Consider the following 12,921-nt stretch of genomic DNA (forward strand, 5'->3'; position numbering starts at 1 on the left):
GGACGACAACATACAATGTCTATATACAGGTGAAACTGTTTCTGTAAACTGTAAACAGGATACAAATAGTGCAAAGGTGTGAAGAGTGCTGAGTTAAATATTGTGTGGGTAAAAAAAGTGATAAGTTACTATATATACATACAGTAGATGCTTATGTACAGTATATACAGCCTGCTCAAATTTACAGTATTGAATGACATGCTATTATACATTTTATATTTTAAACTAAAATAAATATATGTGATTTATAGGTACAGTGGGAATTACATTGCAGGGTTAATGCATAGCGGCCAAGTTTACTGTTCATCAGGGTGATGGCGAGAGGAAAGAAGCTGTTCCTGTGTCAGGTGGTTTTGGCGTACAGTGTTCTGTACCAGAGGGGAGAAGTTGGAACAGGTTATATTCAGGGTGTGAAGGGTCTGCAGTGATTTTCCACTGATATTGTTCTTCATATTAGTGCAGAAATGACTTTGTGGATTTGAGGGAATATTGGGACAGATAGTTGTGTCTTTATGGGGAAACTGTCTTACTCATATTGCATGTTTACACTACTCTCTGTATCACTAACTTTATTTTGCCAATGTGTGTGCGTTTATGTGTGTTTATGTGTGTGTGTGTGTGCAGATGGATCCGGTGCAGAAGGCAGTGATCAATCACACCTTTGGTGTAGCTCCACCCAAGAAGAAACCCATCATCTCCTGTAACATCTGTCACCTGCGCTTCAACTCCACCGTAAGTGTAGTGTTTTATGTATGTTAGAGTTTTCCTCTTGACAAAAGCTCAAAGACAGGATTTATTGTTAATTCACTGCATGAAAGTGGGAAAACTACCTTTGACCCCTTCAGCTCTTATCTGCCTGTTTGTTTTTCTGCAGAATATAGTCATTAGTCATCAACCTGCGATGCATATTTAATATGATAAAGTGAAAGGAATGATAAATCAACATTATCTCACTTTACTATCTTGATGTTTGCTGAAAGCAGGTATTTCTGAACAAAGATGAGAGTTCATTATTTAAAATACAGATTTATTGACAAGTGATGTATTTATCTAAAGTTCACCCTTCAGTCAACATACATATCACACATTTAATATTTTTGCATCCCATTGGTCTAAAAACAACCTTGAAGCAGGTTTTTCTTCTTATCAGTCCAATCAGTATATTTCTACCTCTTCCATTTTTCTGCTCACTCAGTAGGTTCTGAGAGGAAACCAGTCAGCTAGTTCTGTTGCTTTTTTTCCTCCTTATCACACCTCCCCATTCATATTCATTTGGCTCCCATTCCTATGGAGTTCGTTTATACATACGGTATTTGCATTTATATTGTTAGGAGGAACCTGGTGGAATGACAATGACTCTTCTTTGTGTGAATTGTGAAACTTGAAGGAAGCAGGACACTGGCTCAAGCCCATTATATTACTTTGCTTCCTCATCTGTCTCTCTCTCTCCCTCTCTCTCTCTCTCTGCTCTTTACTTTTGAACGAACAGTGATGTTTTTGGGAGTCTGTTTGCTAGCTAACAGGCTCTCTCCTCCTCCCTCTGTGCTACCTGCAGCTGAGATGAGAGTGCTGGTTGACCCGGGAGGTGGATGCCAGGTTGCAGGCAGGTACCAGGTCCCAACAAGGGGCAGAACTGACCGGCTGGAATTTGCACTCCACAAAGAAAATCGATTAAAGGAATAGTTCAGAATATTTGAAGTCTATGTCTGTTTTATGCTCACTGCTTGTGTAGATACAGTAGGTTTGGTTTTCATATCCATCCACCCTTATTTTTCATATTGGACATGAAGCTTCAGCTTCCCATCCAGAGTTCAACACAGTTCAACCAGTACATTGAAGCCATTAACCCTAGAGCTTACAACACAAATCAGCCCCTTAATACCTTCTGGGTCATTGGAAGTGCAGTTTAGATTGAGGACAAGAGACAGCACAGGGTCTTCTTGTAGCCCTGCTTGCAAAAGTCTCATTGGCCTTGACAGGCATTTTGAGAAAGGTTCCCTAGGTTGGTCTCATGAAGACATATTACACTTTCTAGTTATTTTCTTTTTCTCGGGGGCCATTGCACCTTATGAGTAGGTGTGCTAAACATGCAAGCTATTAGCAAGCTAAACCAGTGTGGAAGGAGCAGTAAACAAATATCTGTTAGCTACACAAAAAAGCTACTGGATGAGGATGTGGATTTGTCGCTAATAGAAGAACAGCTGAAGATGTGTGTCCAGTACGAGGATACAGATGGATGACTATGAAAATTTATATACTACAGTACATGACCAGTGTGTATAAAAAAGAAATAGACCAGAAAATTTCCAAAATATTCCTTTAAGACTGCTAAACTCACTGAAAAAGCATGAACGATTCAAGCTTGAAGGATCACATGCAACATTCTGATTTTGCTTCCCTTTTGTGGAGGACAGAGGTTGCTCACTGTGTATGAAGAGTTTGGGCATCAGTGGTGTAAAGACTGCATAAAGCCGCTTGAATCAAGGTGAACAGAGGCCATACAGTGCTGACAGTCTCCTTCAGGTGTCTTTACTGAGGATATTTGTTTTGCCATCCTGGGACACTTATTCCACGTGTTTTTCTTTAACAAGTTACTATGGTGGAACATACTCATACTACACTGGCATGCCAGATAGTATGCAAATGGGAGCAGATTCATCTCTCTGAGTCAGTTGAAAATCACGCTGAATGGTCAGTGTGCACTGACATTCAACGTAGCCAAAGGGGTCGTACACCCTTTGTCCAGCCCTGTATTCCCCACCACACACTTCTACCCACTGTGGTGCCCTTTCTGTTTGTGTAGCAGGCCAAGCTTTTGGCAAAGTGTTGATGGGACGACTTCACTCTATGAACAGTCACTAAAAGATCACCTCTACACGCTACAGGTTTGAATCTGCCTAATCAGAGGCTGTACTGAAAACTTGTATGGATAATTTGAGCAATGACAAATTATCTTATGTCTTTTTACACTGCTCCTAACTCAGACTCTGTTTGTCTAGGAAGTGCACATGTGTCTTTCATACACAGAAAGGCACTAATATGTTCTTAAAGAATAAGACTGGTTATGTTGTTAGGTTAGGTAATGAATATTTTTGAATTGTTAACAAATCCCATGAAAAGACCAGAACCGTTATGCATTAGTTCGTCCATCTTCCCTACCTTCTCTGTGGCCAACAATAACTGACAATGTAAATATTTAAAAATGTGTCACAAGTACCATATGTAGTTTCATTTTTAAAAAGGGCTTAATAACGAAACAGCTGGGCACTGTCATTTTTTGCAAATGTTACTTAAACAGGAGTAAATATACCATTTGTTGGGGACTATTTTTAGTGGCGGATTAATACACATTTGCGCTGTAGTGAGTATTTACAGCAACAGCATGGTATATGTGGAGGTGATTTAAAATAAACTACAGTGCCCATGTTCTTCGTAATGAAATGACTTGTCATCCAGTGCAACAGTTAGGCTCACTGATGTATTTTTAATAATTTTTTAGACAACAATGAAGTAAGATATATCAGACCTTTGGTACACAGTCAAACATTTTAGTATCCATTGTTTGTTTTGGTCTTTTCATGGAATTTGCTAAATGTAAGAAATAAATAAAATATCACCAAAACCTATCATTTAAAACTTCATCTTGTTCTGTACACTTTATGTCTTGGATAGTTTTCTTAAGTTGCTAAAGCTATTTGAACTTTTCTCCAAGAGGAGGTAGTAGTAAATTTATTTCTTCCTCTGTTAAAAGAGTTAAAAAATTATTTCATTCTTGACATGACAAAAAGGTAAATTTGCATTTTTTTCTCAGAAAGACTCATAGCAGTAATGCTTTTGTCTCAGTCAGTCATACATAATAATAGTAGGAATACGTTAGATTTAATTTATGAAATATAATTATTTAATTAATTTTAATTTAAAAAAAAAAACCTTAACTCAGTGGTCACTTACTAGCTTTTACTTGAGGTTTCAACTGCTTCTCACCGTCTTCATCCGCAGATGGAGTTTGCTAAGTTGTCATAGAAAATATTGTGTAAGCATATTGTATATTGTCATACAAAATCAGAGAAAATAATAAACAAAATGTTTTCTTTTTTTGCTGTTTGTGTCTCCTAAAACTAATTAGTGCATATAAAATGTCAATGTTGTACAGAAATATTAATGTGTGTGTGGATTAGAAGATAAATGTGTTTTGCTTCAGTTGTTTTGTTTCACTGTTGGTGCACTTCTACTTGCTGTAAACTGATCTTCCTTTGTAGAGCACGTCTTGCTTTATCTACAGCCATTAAGAGCCATTTTGCGATCCCAAATCTGCATGTATTTGTTGTCACACTGCTACAAAATTGTTTTATCTCACAAAGGAAGGCTCAGAGGTCATTTCAGCATAACGGACACGGGCCATTTTGTGTCAGAGTGAATCAGTGTAAGGACGAGCCAATGAGCTCAGAGGATGGTCATGAGATGCCATGAGTCCAACTGATGCTCATTTGTGCACGACATGGCGATGATGATCACAATGTTGATGTTACTTTTCCTCCAAGTCAAATGCTCACTCGCATAATTTTTCCTCAACTCCACGGAAGCATGTGAAGCCAAAGAGATGGAACAGATGGAAAGATTACAGTTTACTGATTTCATGCTGTCCTTCACTAATACAATCATGTCAGTGATTCTGCTCATGCACTTTACACTGACTCTCCTCTCTGCTTGCTCAGCTCATGTGTGCATATTTGTGTGTGTGTGTGTGTGTGTCATGGCCAGACCCAGGCAGAGGCCCACTACAAGGGTCACAAACATGCTCGCAAGCTGAAGGCCTTGGAGACCCAGAGGCATCGCCAGAAAAACGGACACAGTCCATCCACAACAGGGAAAGACAGAGACAGAGAGAAAGAGAGGGGGATGATGGGAGGAGGAGGAGGAGCAGTGCCAGCAGACTCAAATTTAAAAGATATAACAGGTATAAATCTTTCTTTTCTTTATAGGCGCCCTTCTCTCCATCTTCTGAGTAATTAGTGGTAATTGGAGAGACGTAAGCACTAAAGCTTGGTAGCTGCCACTCAGATAGCTAATTACCAGCTATTACCTGTCCTGCTATCATTGGCTTTGTCAGATGGGTAATTACTCCAGTCAAGCAAATACATTCTGCAAGATGAGAGGCCTTAAAGAACTTAAATAGAGATGCCACCTGAAAAGTGATGTAATGGTGTTTCTTTCTTTGAGTTTGATGCTTGCAAATCAACAGTGGCGCAACACAACTCCCACTTGAAGTTCCCTTTTCTTTTTACTTAAATGTGTTGTGATTTTGCTAATGGTCATGTCATCGGCTGTGGACAGTTACGGAAAAAGTTCCACAAGTAGAAGCCGTGGGAGCCTCTGTGTTTTGATGCCCAAACAGATTAAGCAGCAGTAGATTAAAAGAGTGGCGAAGTGGAGAAAGAGTAGCCCATATTGCTGAGGACAGAGGTTGCTCACTGTGTATGAAGAGTTTGGGCATCAGTGGTGTAAAACTGCATAAAGCCACTTGAATCAAGGTCAATCGAGGCCAAACACTGCTATGCATATACTCACAGAGGCCTGTAGCCATCAGCAATGGCTAAAACAAATAGCATAGCAGATGCACACTAATTTACACAAATATCTTTCTATTAGCAACATTATTTTTAAAACCTCACCACAAGTGTAGATGTTAGAATTTCAAAGTTGTAGTAATTCTTGTAGAATAAACCATTAACTTTATATTTTTATAAATGTGCTTTTGTCTAAGTGATGTGTGTATGTAGCCAGTCAGAGGAGGAAATGAGCAGGAATTTGTGTCTTGGTTCCAAAAGACATGTAGGGCGGCAACTGACTTATTTTCACCACCAATTAATCTGTTAAGTATTTTTTTGATAAATAGTTTATGAGATTAGATGAAAAATGCCCATTGTAAGTTCATGAACAACACAGAAACACATTTCCTGGATTCTTTGCTTGATTAAACAACTCAAATGTTTGTAGATTTATTTCTGGTCATTCAGTTAAACAAGCCATTGTTCAAGCTCTAATGATAAATTGATTTGAAATTAGTTTGGCAGGTTGCTTTGGTACTTTGGTATTTTGGTGAACACTTTGGTCTTTGAAGTTATTCTGGAAATAAATATCTGCGGACCAGGTCTCCTTAAGATTGCAGTTTAAACTGAAGCAACATATATATGCACAAACATGAAGCTGTGCTTGGATATATCCTCACTGTCCTTATTATGTACATTACATAACCTTTTACCTTTAATTGTAATATTGGTATCTAGCTATAAAATCCACCATGTGTATCTTTCTATTGTAGATGTAATTGCACTCCAGTTTGTTATAGTCCCCAATTTCACAGACAAAATACTGAAGAAATGACATCAGTGTCCTTAAAAGTGGTTACAACCCTGGATCCCTTTTATTTTCTTGATGTTATACTATAGCTGTTGATTCTTCAACAACATTGCCGACAAAAAAGCTGATGTAATGACTATGCTCTATTTACTCCCTTTCAGTCATTTGTCTTTAAACTTCTCATTCTGCGTGACTAAAAAATTCACCATCTTCTTTTTTATACTCTGTCTAGCTTCCCTTTTCATTATTGATTCCTTGATTCTCCCCCACCCCCATTTTATTCCAGTACCTATCAATTTCCCTCCATCCACATAATGATAAGCTTGTTACATCCAGTGGTTGCCATGGTTGTTGATTGATGTGACAGAGGGAGCTTCAGCAGAAGCAGCAAACAAATGACAGAGAGACAGAGGAAGAATGATTGAGAGGCAGAAAAAAACACAGAAAAGATATGAAAATTAAAGAGACATGATAGAGCAAAAAAAAAAAAAGTATGTATAATAGGATGAGGAAAACGAATAATATGGTGTGATAAGATTAGTAGAAGAAAGGGAAAAAATGACAGGTCGGACAAAAAGACTGATAAGAAAAGAAAAGAAAAGGAAAAGAGGTCACATCTCTCTTGTTGAAGGATTGCATTAATCAAGAAAATATATACCTTGATTGTATAGAATTCATGTATTATCATACATTTTATATCTGTCTTTATATATCTGTGCTCAGGCCCAAGCACCTCTTCCCAACCTGCTCAACAACAACTAGAAAATGGCCAGGGGAGTTCACTGGCACCCACTCCTCCCTCACAGTCTTCATCCACAGACTCCTCCTCACCCCACTCTCCTCAGATGTCCCTGCAATTCTCCCCTAGCTCTCAGCTTTCTGATTTAACTTCAGATGGTCCACCGTTGGAGGGCTGCAGCCCGGGCCCCAGCTCAGCGCCACACCCTGAACCTCAGGGGAGCTCCACTAGAGGTGAGGAAGAGGAGGTGAAGGGGGAGGAGGCTAAGGAGGCCAAGGGCAACAAAAAACAAAATCTTCACTGTCCCACGTGCAAAGTGACGGTTAATTCCAGCTCCCAGTTGGAAGCTCACTGTAGTGGTATGTACTAAAATATTAATATGTACTACAAGAGTTAACTATAGTTAACAAGAGTTAACTATAGTTAACTCTTGTAAGCCACTTGGTATTTGATCCTTGACCGAATAGCTTATCATGGTGTTACCAATAATTCTGACATTTGTCCCTCCTTCTCTGATTGGCTGAATCAGGCTCTAAGCACAAACAGATGCTGGATGGTGAGAACAGCAGCCAGTCACAACGCAGGGTCAAGATGACGTCATCGCCCAGACTGGCCTGCCGGATTAAGCAGCGAATGGGCAGCAAGACCAGAGCGGTTGTGGGTGTGAGCAGCCAGCCCTTTCACTGTGAACTGTGCCAGGTGTCCGTCAACTCCGAGACACAGCTGAAACAGGTGGGCGGGACTTCTGCTCATCCTCCTCTGGGTCTGGCATTAGGACTCCCTGTATCATGAAAGAACTGGCTTGATACTTATTTGTATCTTGTAGGATGATATAACATTATCCGTACATTTTTTTGATAAAGGCAGTTACTTTTTATAAAAATCCCCCACTAATATAAAAAAAAAGTCTAACCTTAGTATTCTACAAGATAAACTACCCAACTGTTTGGCTCTGTGGTTTGTTACTTTAAGCTGTCGTGACTGAATCACTGCATATCCTTGTCCCCTTTTAGCACATGAACAGCAGGAGACACAAAGAGCGCTTGGCCGGGAAGCCTGTCAAAGCGAAGTTCACCCCCTATAATAAACTACAGCCTAGTGCTGTGTTAGCGGTAAGAATATCTCACACACACACACACAATCGTGTTTCCATCACTTCAGAGGACATTACACTGACTTATATTCATTTACTGGAGACTTACCCTAACCATAACCACTACTTGACTAACCCTAATCCTTACCCTGACCTCAGCCTAACCCTAAGCCTTAACCTTAAACCAAGTCTTCACCCTAAAATTCAATTATTTAAATTATGGGGAATTGCTTTTTGTTGCCATAAGGGTAATCTGTAAACAGATTTATGTCCCCACAGGAGGAACACCTGGACTACATTTGACTGCTCTCATTTGCGTTTCCCATAGCACATAGTCATTAACATAGAACACTATACAAACAAGATATACACATACTCAGTAGATGCAAATGATAAGCGGTGAGTGGCACCTGGTACCGTATTTGCAAGTCCTATAGATGCCAAGTGGTAAATACAAATGATCAGAGCGCTTCAGTATGTTATGTGAAAAAGATGTGCTACTTTGAAATGAGTGCTTTGTTTTAACTCAAGCTTTGAGAAGCTTCAGAATTAAGCTTATTAGTTACCTCAAGTTTACAATATAAATAAAGAATGAACAGCCTTTATAGTATCATAAAAAAAGAGAGATGGAGTAGATCTTTTGTGAGATCTACTCTTTTTTGTAGTTTATTTTCATATTTACTGTGTGAACAATTTGAACTTCTTATAGCTTTAAATGCATTTTTTAGATTTTGAATATGACTCTTCTTCTGTTTCAGACTAAAGTGGCCCTGCAGAAGCAGCTGTCTAAGGCCCTGCCGGCAGGGTTCCTGACCAGCCCTCTCAATCCAGCTGCCTTGTGCACTATGGCATCTGGACCGCTGGCACTACGCCTGCCGCAGGGTCCCACAGCCATCATCCAGGGTCCCCTGATCAGCCCCACACTCTTCAGGCCTGCCCCAGGACCTCTGAGGGCCACACATACACCTATTATCTTCTCTCCTTACTAGCATTGAGTGAGCGAGAGGACCCAAAAGTGGACCTAACCTATAGCCAAAGCTGGACTAGGAGAGGAGTTTAGCATGGTGAGGACAAAGCATGGGACCCCCTGAGTGACACCAGGACTCAATGCAGCGACAACGAACGAGCAGCATATACTGTAAGCATGTCAAGTTTGGCATGTTCAGGTCATGAGAACAGTATGCACAATCCCCTGGTGTGGATTGAGATTTCAGCGCTGACTGACCAGAGTCTCACCCTCAAAATGGAAGGAGCATCGTTCAGCTGTTTCCTCTCGACAAACTGTTGAGTGCATTTTCCCTGGGGTCTGGACCCCTCTGGAAGCCATAATGACAAGTATCTTTTAGTTTTATTTATAAGGCTATAATAGACAAATACACTAGGGTGTGTAAATGTTACTAAGTGTTTGTTGCCAACATTTTTTTTTCAACTTGAGAGCTTTCTCTGGGAGAACAAATACAAAACTTCATTTCTGCTTTAGTTTCCATAATCACTTCTAAATCAAGTAAATCCAGACTGTGTTACTCACCCATGAAACTGGCTACATCCATATACCATAGAACCCCTCTTATAAAAACAAAGAACATCTCAACAGATATCAGCCATTGTCAGATGTGGATGCCTTTACTTTATAACGTATTTAGTGGATGCCTTTACTTTATAACATTTATTTTTTTCCCTCTGTGTCTGTTTCTGTCTGTCTTTCTCTCTCTATCTAATGAGGTGACAATCAACCACCACCCTAATATGATGCCAAGAATATTAACCACATCTAATGCTTACAATGAATTAATTTAAAGTTATAAAAGTGGAAACTTTTTATTTTGTTGACATGAGCCATTAAAATAAACTCTGCAGGTGTTGGTGAGATGAATAGGTTTTGATTTTTTGCACATCTTGATGCTGTTTGTGCAATATGAAGAGGCAGGCTGATGTTTGTTGTTTCCCAAAATCAAGATGATTTATCCACAAGTATTTACTGTGTCTTTGATGTTATGAAACCTGTCATTTTTTATAGAGTTGTATTAAAAGAGTATGTTCTTTCAATTTAGGAAATCTCCCTCCCACCTGATTGTGCTGAATCATCCTAAGCAATATGTATTTTTGAAGTGTCACCTGGTAAAATTAATGACTTGTGTAACTGTGCATCAATTGCAATAATGTAAATTATAATGTGCTAAAAATGTGGATACTGTATTCTATATGAACCTATAAATAGTACTGTTTTTTTTACAGCGTTGTGGTTGTTTTTTTAGTATTGAAAAATGAGTTTCTTCTACCTCTCATCATAGTTTTATTGTGAAAATAGTCTTACTTAGCATATGAATATAGTTGTAGACAAGAACTCCTGCTCTTATTTCTGATTACTCAAAGGTCAGTGAATACCATATGCAAAGAACATTTTCATTCTGAAAAAAAAAACACATTTTGTAAAAATATGAAACGTAGCATAGGCCCCCTTAAATTATACAAAAATGTTTTCAAGCCACAAACATTAAGTATATGAATTGTAATTGTATGTGTGATGAGTCACTGAACCTCTGAAGATCTGAAGACACTGAGGTACTGATAACCACCTACATAAACAAAAGGATAGTAACATTTGTCAATCCTTTAGCCAGACTGGAGACAATATGATGGCTGATTAGGGAAAAAAATACACAACTGATGTGTCCCCCTCTCAAGATCATAACCTATATTTTATGATACTCTGGTGCCCTCTAGTGGTATGTTGGTGTTGCTCACCAGCAAATCTGTTATGCTGCCCTGCAATCTGACGTGCTGTGGTCTGCTGGTGAGGTAGTCTACAATCCAGGCCACCACGCTATGGTCTACCTGCATCACTGAGAGCTTCTCAGCTAGCCTGAGTGGCTAGATGGTGTAGAAGGCACTGGAGAAGTCGAAGAACATGACTCTCACAGTGCGGCGCAGGTGTGTGTAGGCTCTGCGGAGCATGTAGATGATGGCATCATCCACACCAATGTTTGCCTGGTATGCAAACTGCAGGGGGCCCAGAGAGTCACTCACCAGGAGCTTGAGGTGCTGCAGGACCAGTCTCTCAAAGATCTTCATGACATGTGATGTCAGAGCCTGTAGTCATTGAGAGCACTGGGGCATCCCTTCTTGGGCACCAGGGCAATGCAGGAGGTCTTCCAGAGCTGTGGTACCTTCTTCAGCCTCAGGGGGAGGCTAAAGAAGTGCTGGAACGCTGTTGGCAGGTGCACGCCTTGAGCACCCTGGGTTTGATTTTGGAGAGCTGCTTCCTCACTTGCCTGTCTATTTAGTAGAAAATTCCTTCTTTGTGTTTTCCCAGACAGTGTTTCCATGCTGATTTGCGGTGGAGGGATTGTAACAGAAAGAGGAAATTTCATACTAACAAGAATAAAACCTTGGAAGATACTCACTTGAGGTTATATAACAGAGACTGCTAAAGTCTCTGGAATATATTTTTATTTACTTTTACTTTGTCCCCACATTACTTACATTAGAAGTGCAATACAAAGGGGCTTCTTAATGTCCAGTATGGACAGAGGGAACAATGATTTGATTAGTTGATATAACAGCAAGCAAATCCAGTTTCAATGTTCATATGGGGACATATTGTTTTAAAACAGACTTGATAAATTGTGAACATACCCCTTAAAGATCAACTCCAGAAATATTTTAAAATACTCTTCTTTGAATAATAATTTTGTCTGATATGGTTTTTCCAAAAAATTAAAAGTTCAATCATCTTATAGAAATTCTTAAAATTACATCTACTCCTTATCCCTTTCAAAAGTTTAACTACCGGACACAAGATGTCTCCTACCTCACTGTAAAGTCCATTCTCAGTGTATGTGCGCTGGAGGCTTCAAGTTTCCACATCACACTTGTGTAAGTTGAATATTGGAAACAATAAAAAAGACACACACATCCCAATACCCAATAGGATGGGTGCTGGATCAAAAACTACCTTGCAGAGTTGAGCAGAGAGATCCGCACACCAAGTAGCTCCCGTTTAAAGGACTTTATTTTCTGTTGAGTTGAATATAGGACCACGATTGGACCACCAAACTATTTGTGATGTTACGAATCATGATCGTAAGCCCACCCCTTAAAATCAGATTTTTAATGAGCACAGAGAAACTTTCTACTTCAAGCAGATGAATGTGAAGACAGCTTTCAAGTGTCAAACTCTGCACATACATCATTCTGCACAGAGAAGCTCAAACATCCAACTATAGGAACAAGAAGAAAAACACATTTTTGAGTGGAGAGAGACTTTAAGGAAAGAACCACAGGTTTTCAGGTGAGGTTGGCTTACATTAGACAGTTGGTTAAAATAGTAGCACATTACATATTGGTTGTTTTTTTATTTATTTACTGCAATATTATTAATGATATTTGAATAGCCAATGTATGTACGTTTTCAATATCCACCTTTAAAAGTAAACCTTTTAAAAGATATATTTTTTAAAATCACAAAATTATCCTGTCTTGTTTTGGGAAAGTATATAAATGTATTTATTCTACTAATTCTCTTCTTAGCAGTGGCCTAGTTTCTGGTCGTGTCTAGATGGTAACCCTAGATTTGCGATCTCGCGAGAGTCATCATTTTTACCCGAACCATGATCTGTCCCTAACCCTTACCAAGTGTATTTTTCAAACCTAACCAGACCTTAACCACAGCGTTGTACTACACTATAGAACATAACTATTTTGTACAACGATAAACAACATGCAAAAT

The 12,921-nt window shown here is 39.2% G+C and overlaps 1 protein-coding gene across 4 annotated transcripts in view; it reads left to right on the plus strand.

The window, feature by feature from the left end:
* LOC137172174 (zinc finger protein 385C-like) overlaps positions 1-10,424 on the plus strand; it is a 78,219-nt gene extending 67,795 nt beyond the window's left edge. For 3 of the 4 annotated variants that reach the window (XM_067576462.1, XM_067576463.1, XM_067576466.1), the window contains 6 exons: positions 625-732; positions 4,762-4,957; positions 7,084-7,458; positions 7,629-7,831; positions 8,113-8,211; positions 8,951-10,424. In XM_067576462.1, coding sequence (XP_067432563.1) covers positions 625-732; positions 4,762-4,957; positions 7,084-7,458; positions 7,629-7,831; positions 8,113-8,211; positions 8,951-9,181 — 1,212 coding nt within the window. In that variant the 3' untranslated portion in view covers positions 9,182-10,424. The remainder of the gene's footprint in view (positions 1-624; positions 733-4,761; positions 4,958-7,083; positions 7,459-7,628; positions 7,832-8,112; positions 8,212-8,950) is intronic. The other variant, XM_067576464.1, reaches the window with a different exon arrangement.
* Positions 10,425-12,921: the final 2,497 nt, after the last annotated feature.

Source organism: Thunnus thynnus, chromosome 20, assembly GCF_963924715.1.
Source record: "Thunnus thynnus chromosome 20, fThuThy2.1, whole genome shotgun sequence".
Lineage (NCBI taxonomy): Eukaryota > Metazoa > Chordata > Actinopteri > Scombriformes > Scombridae > Thunnus > Thunnus thynnus.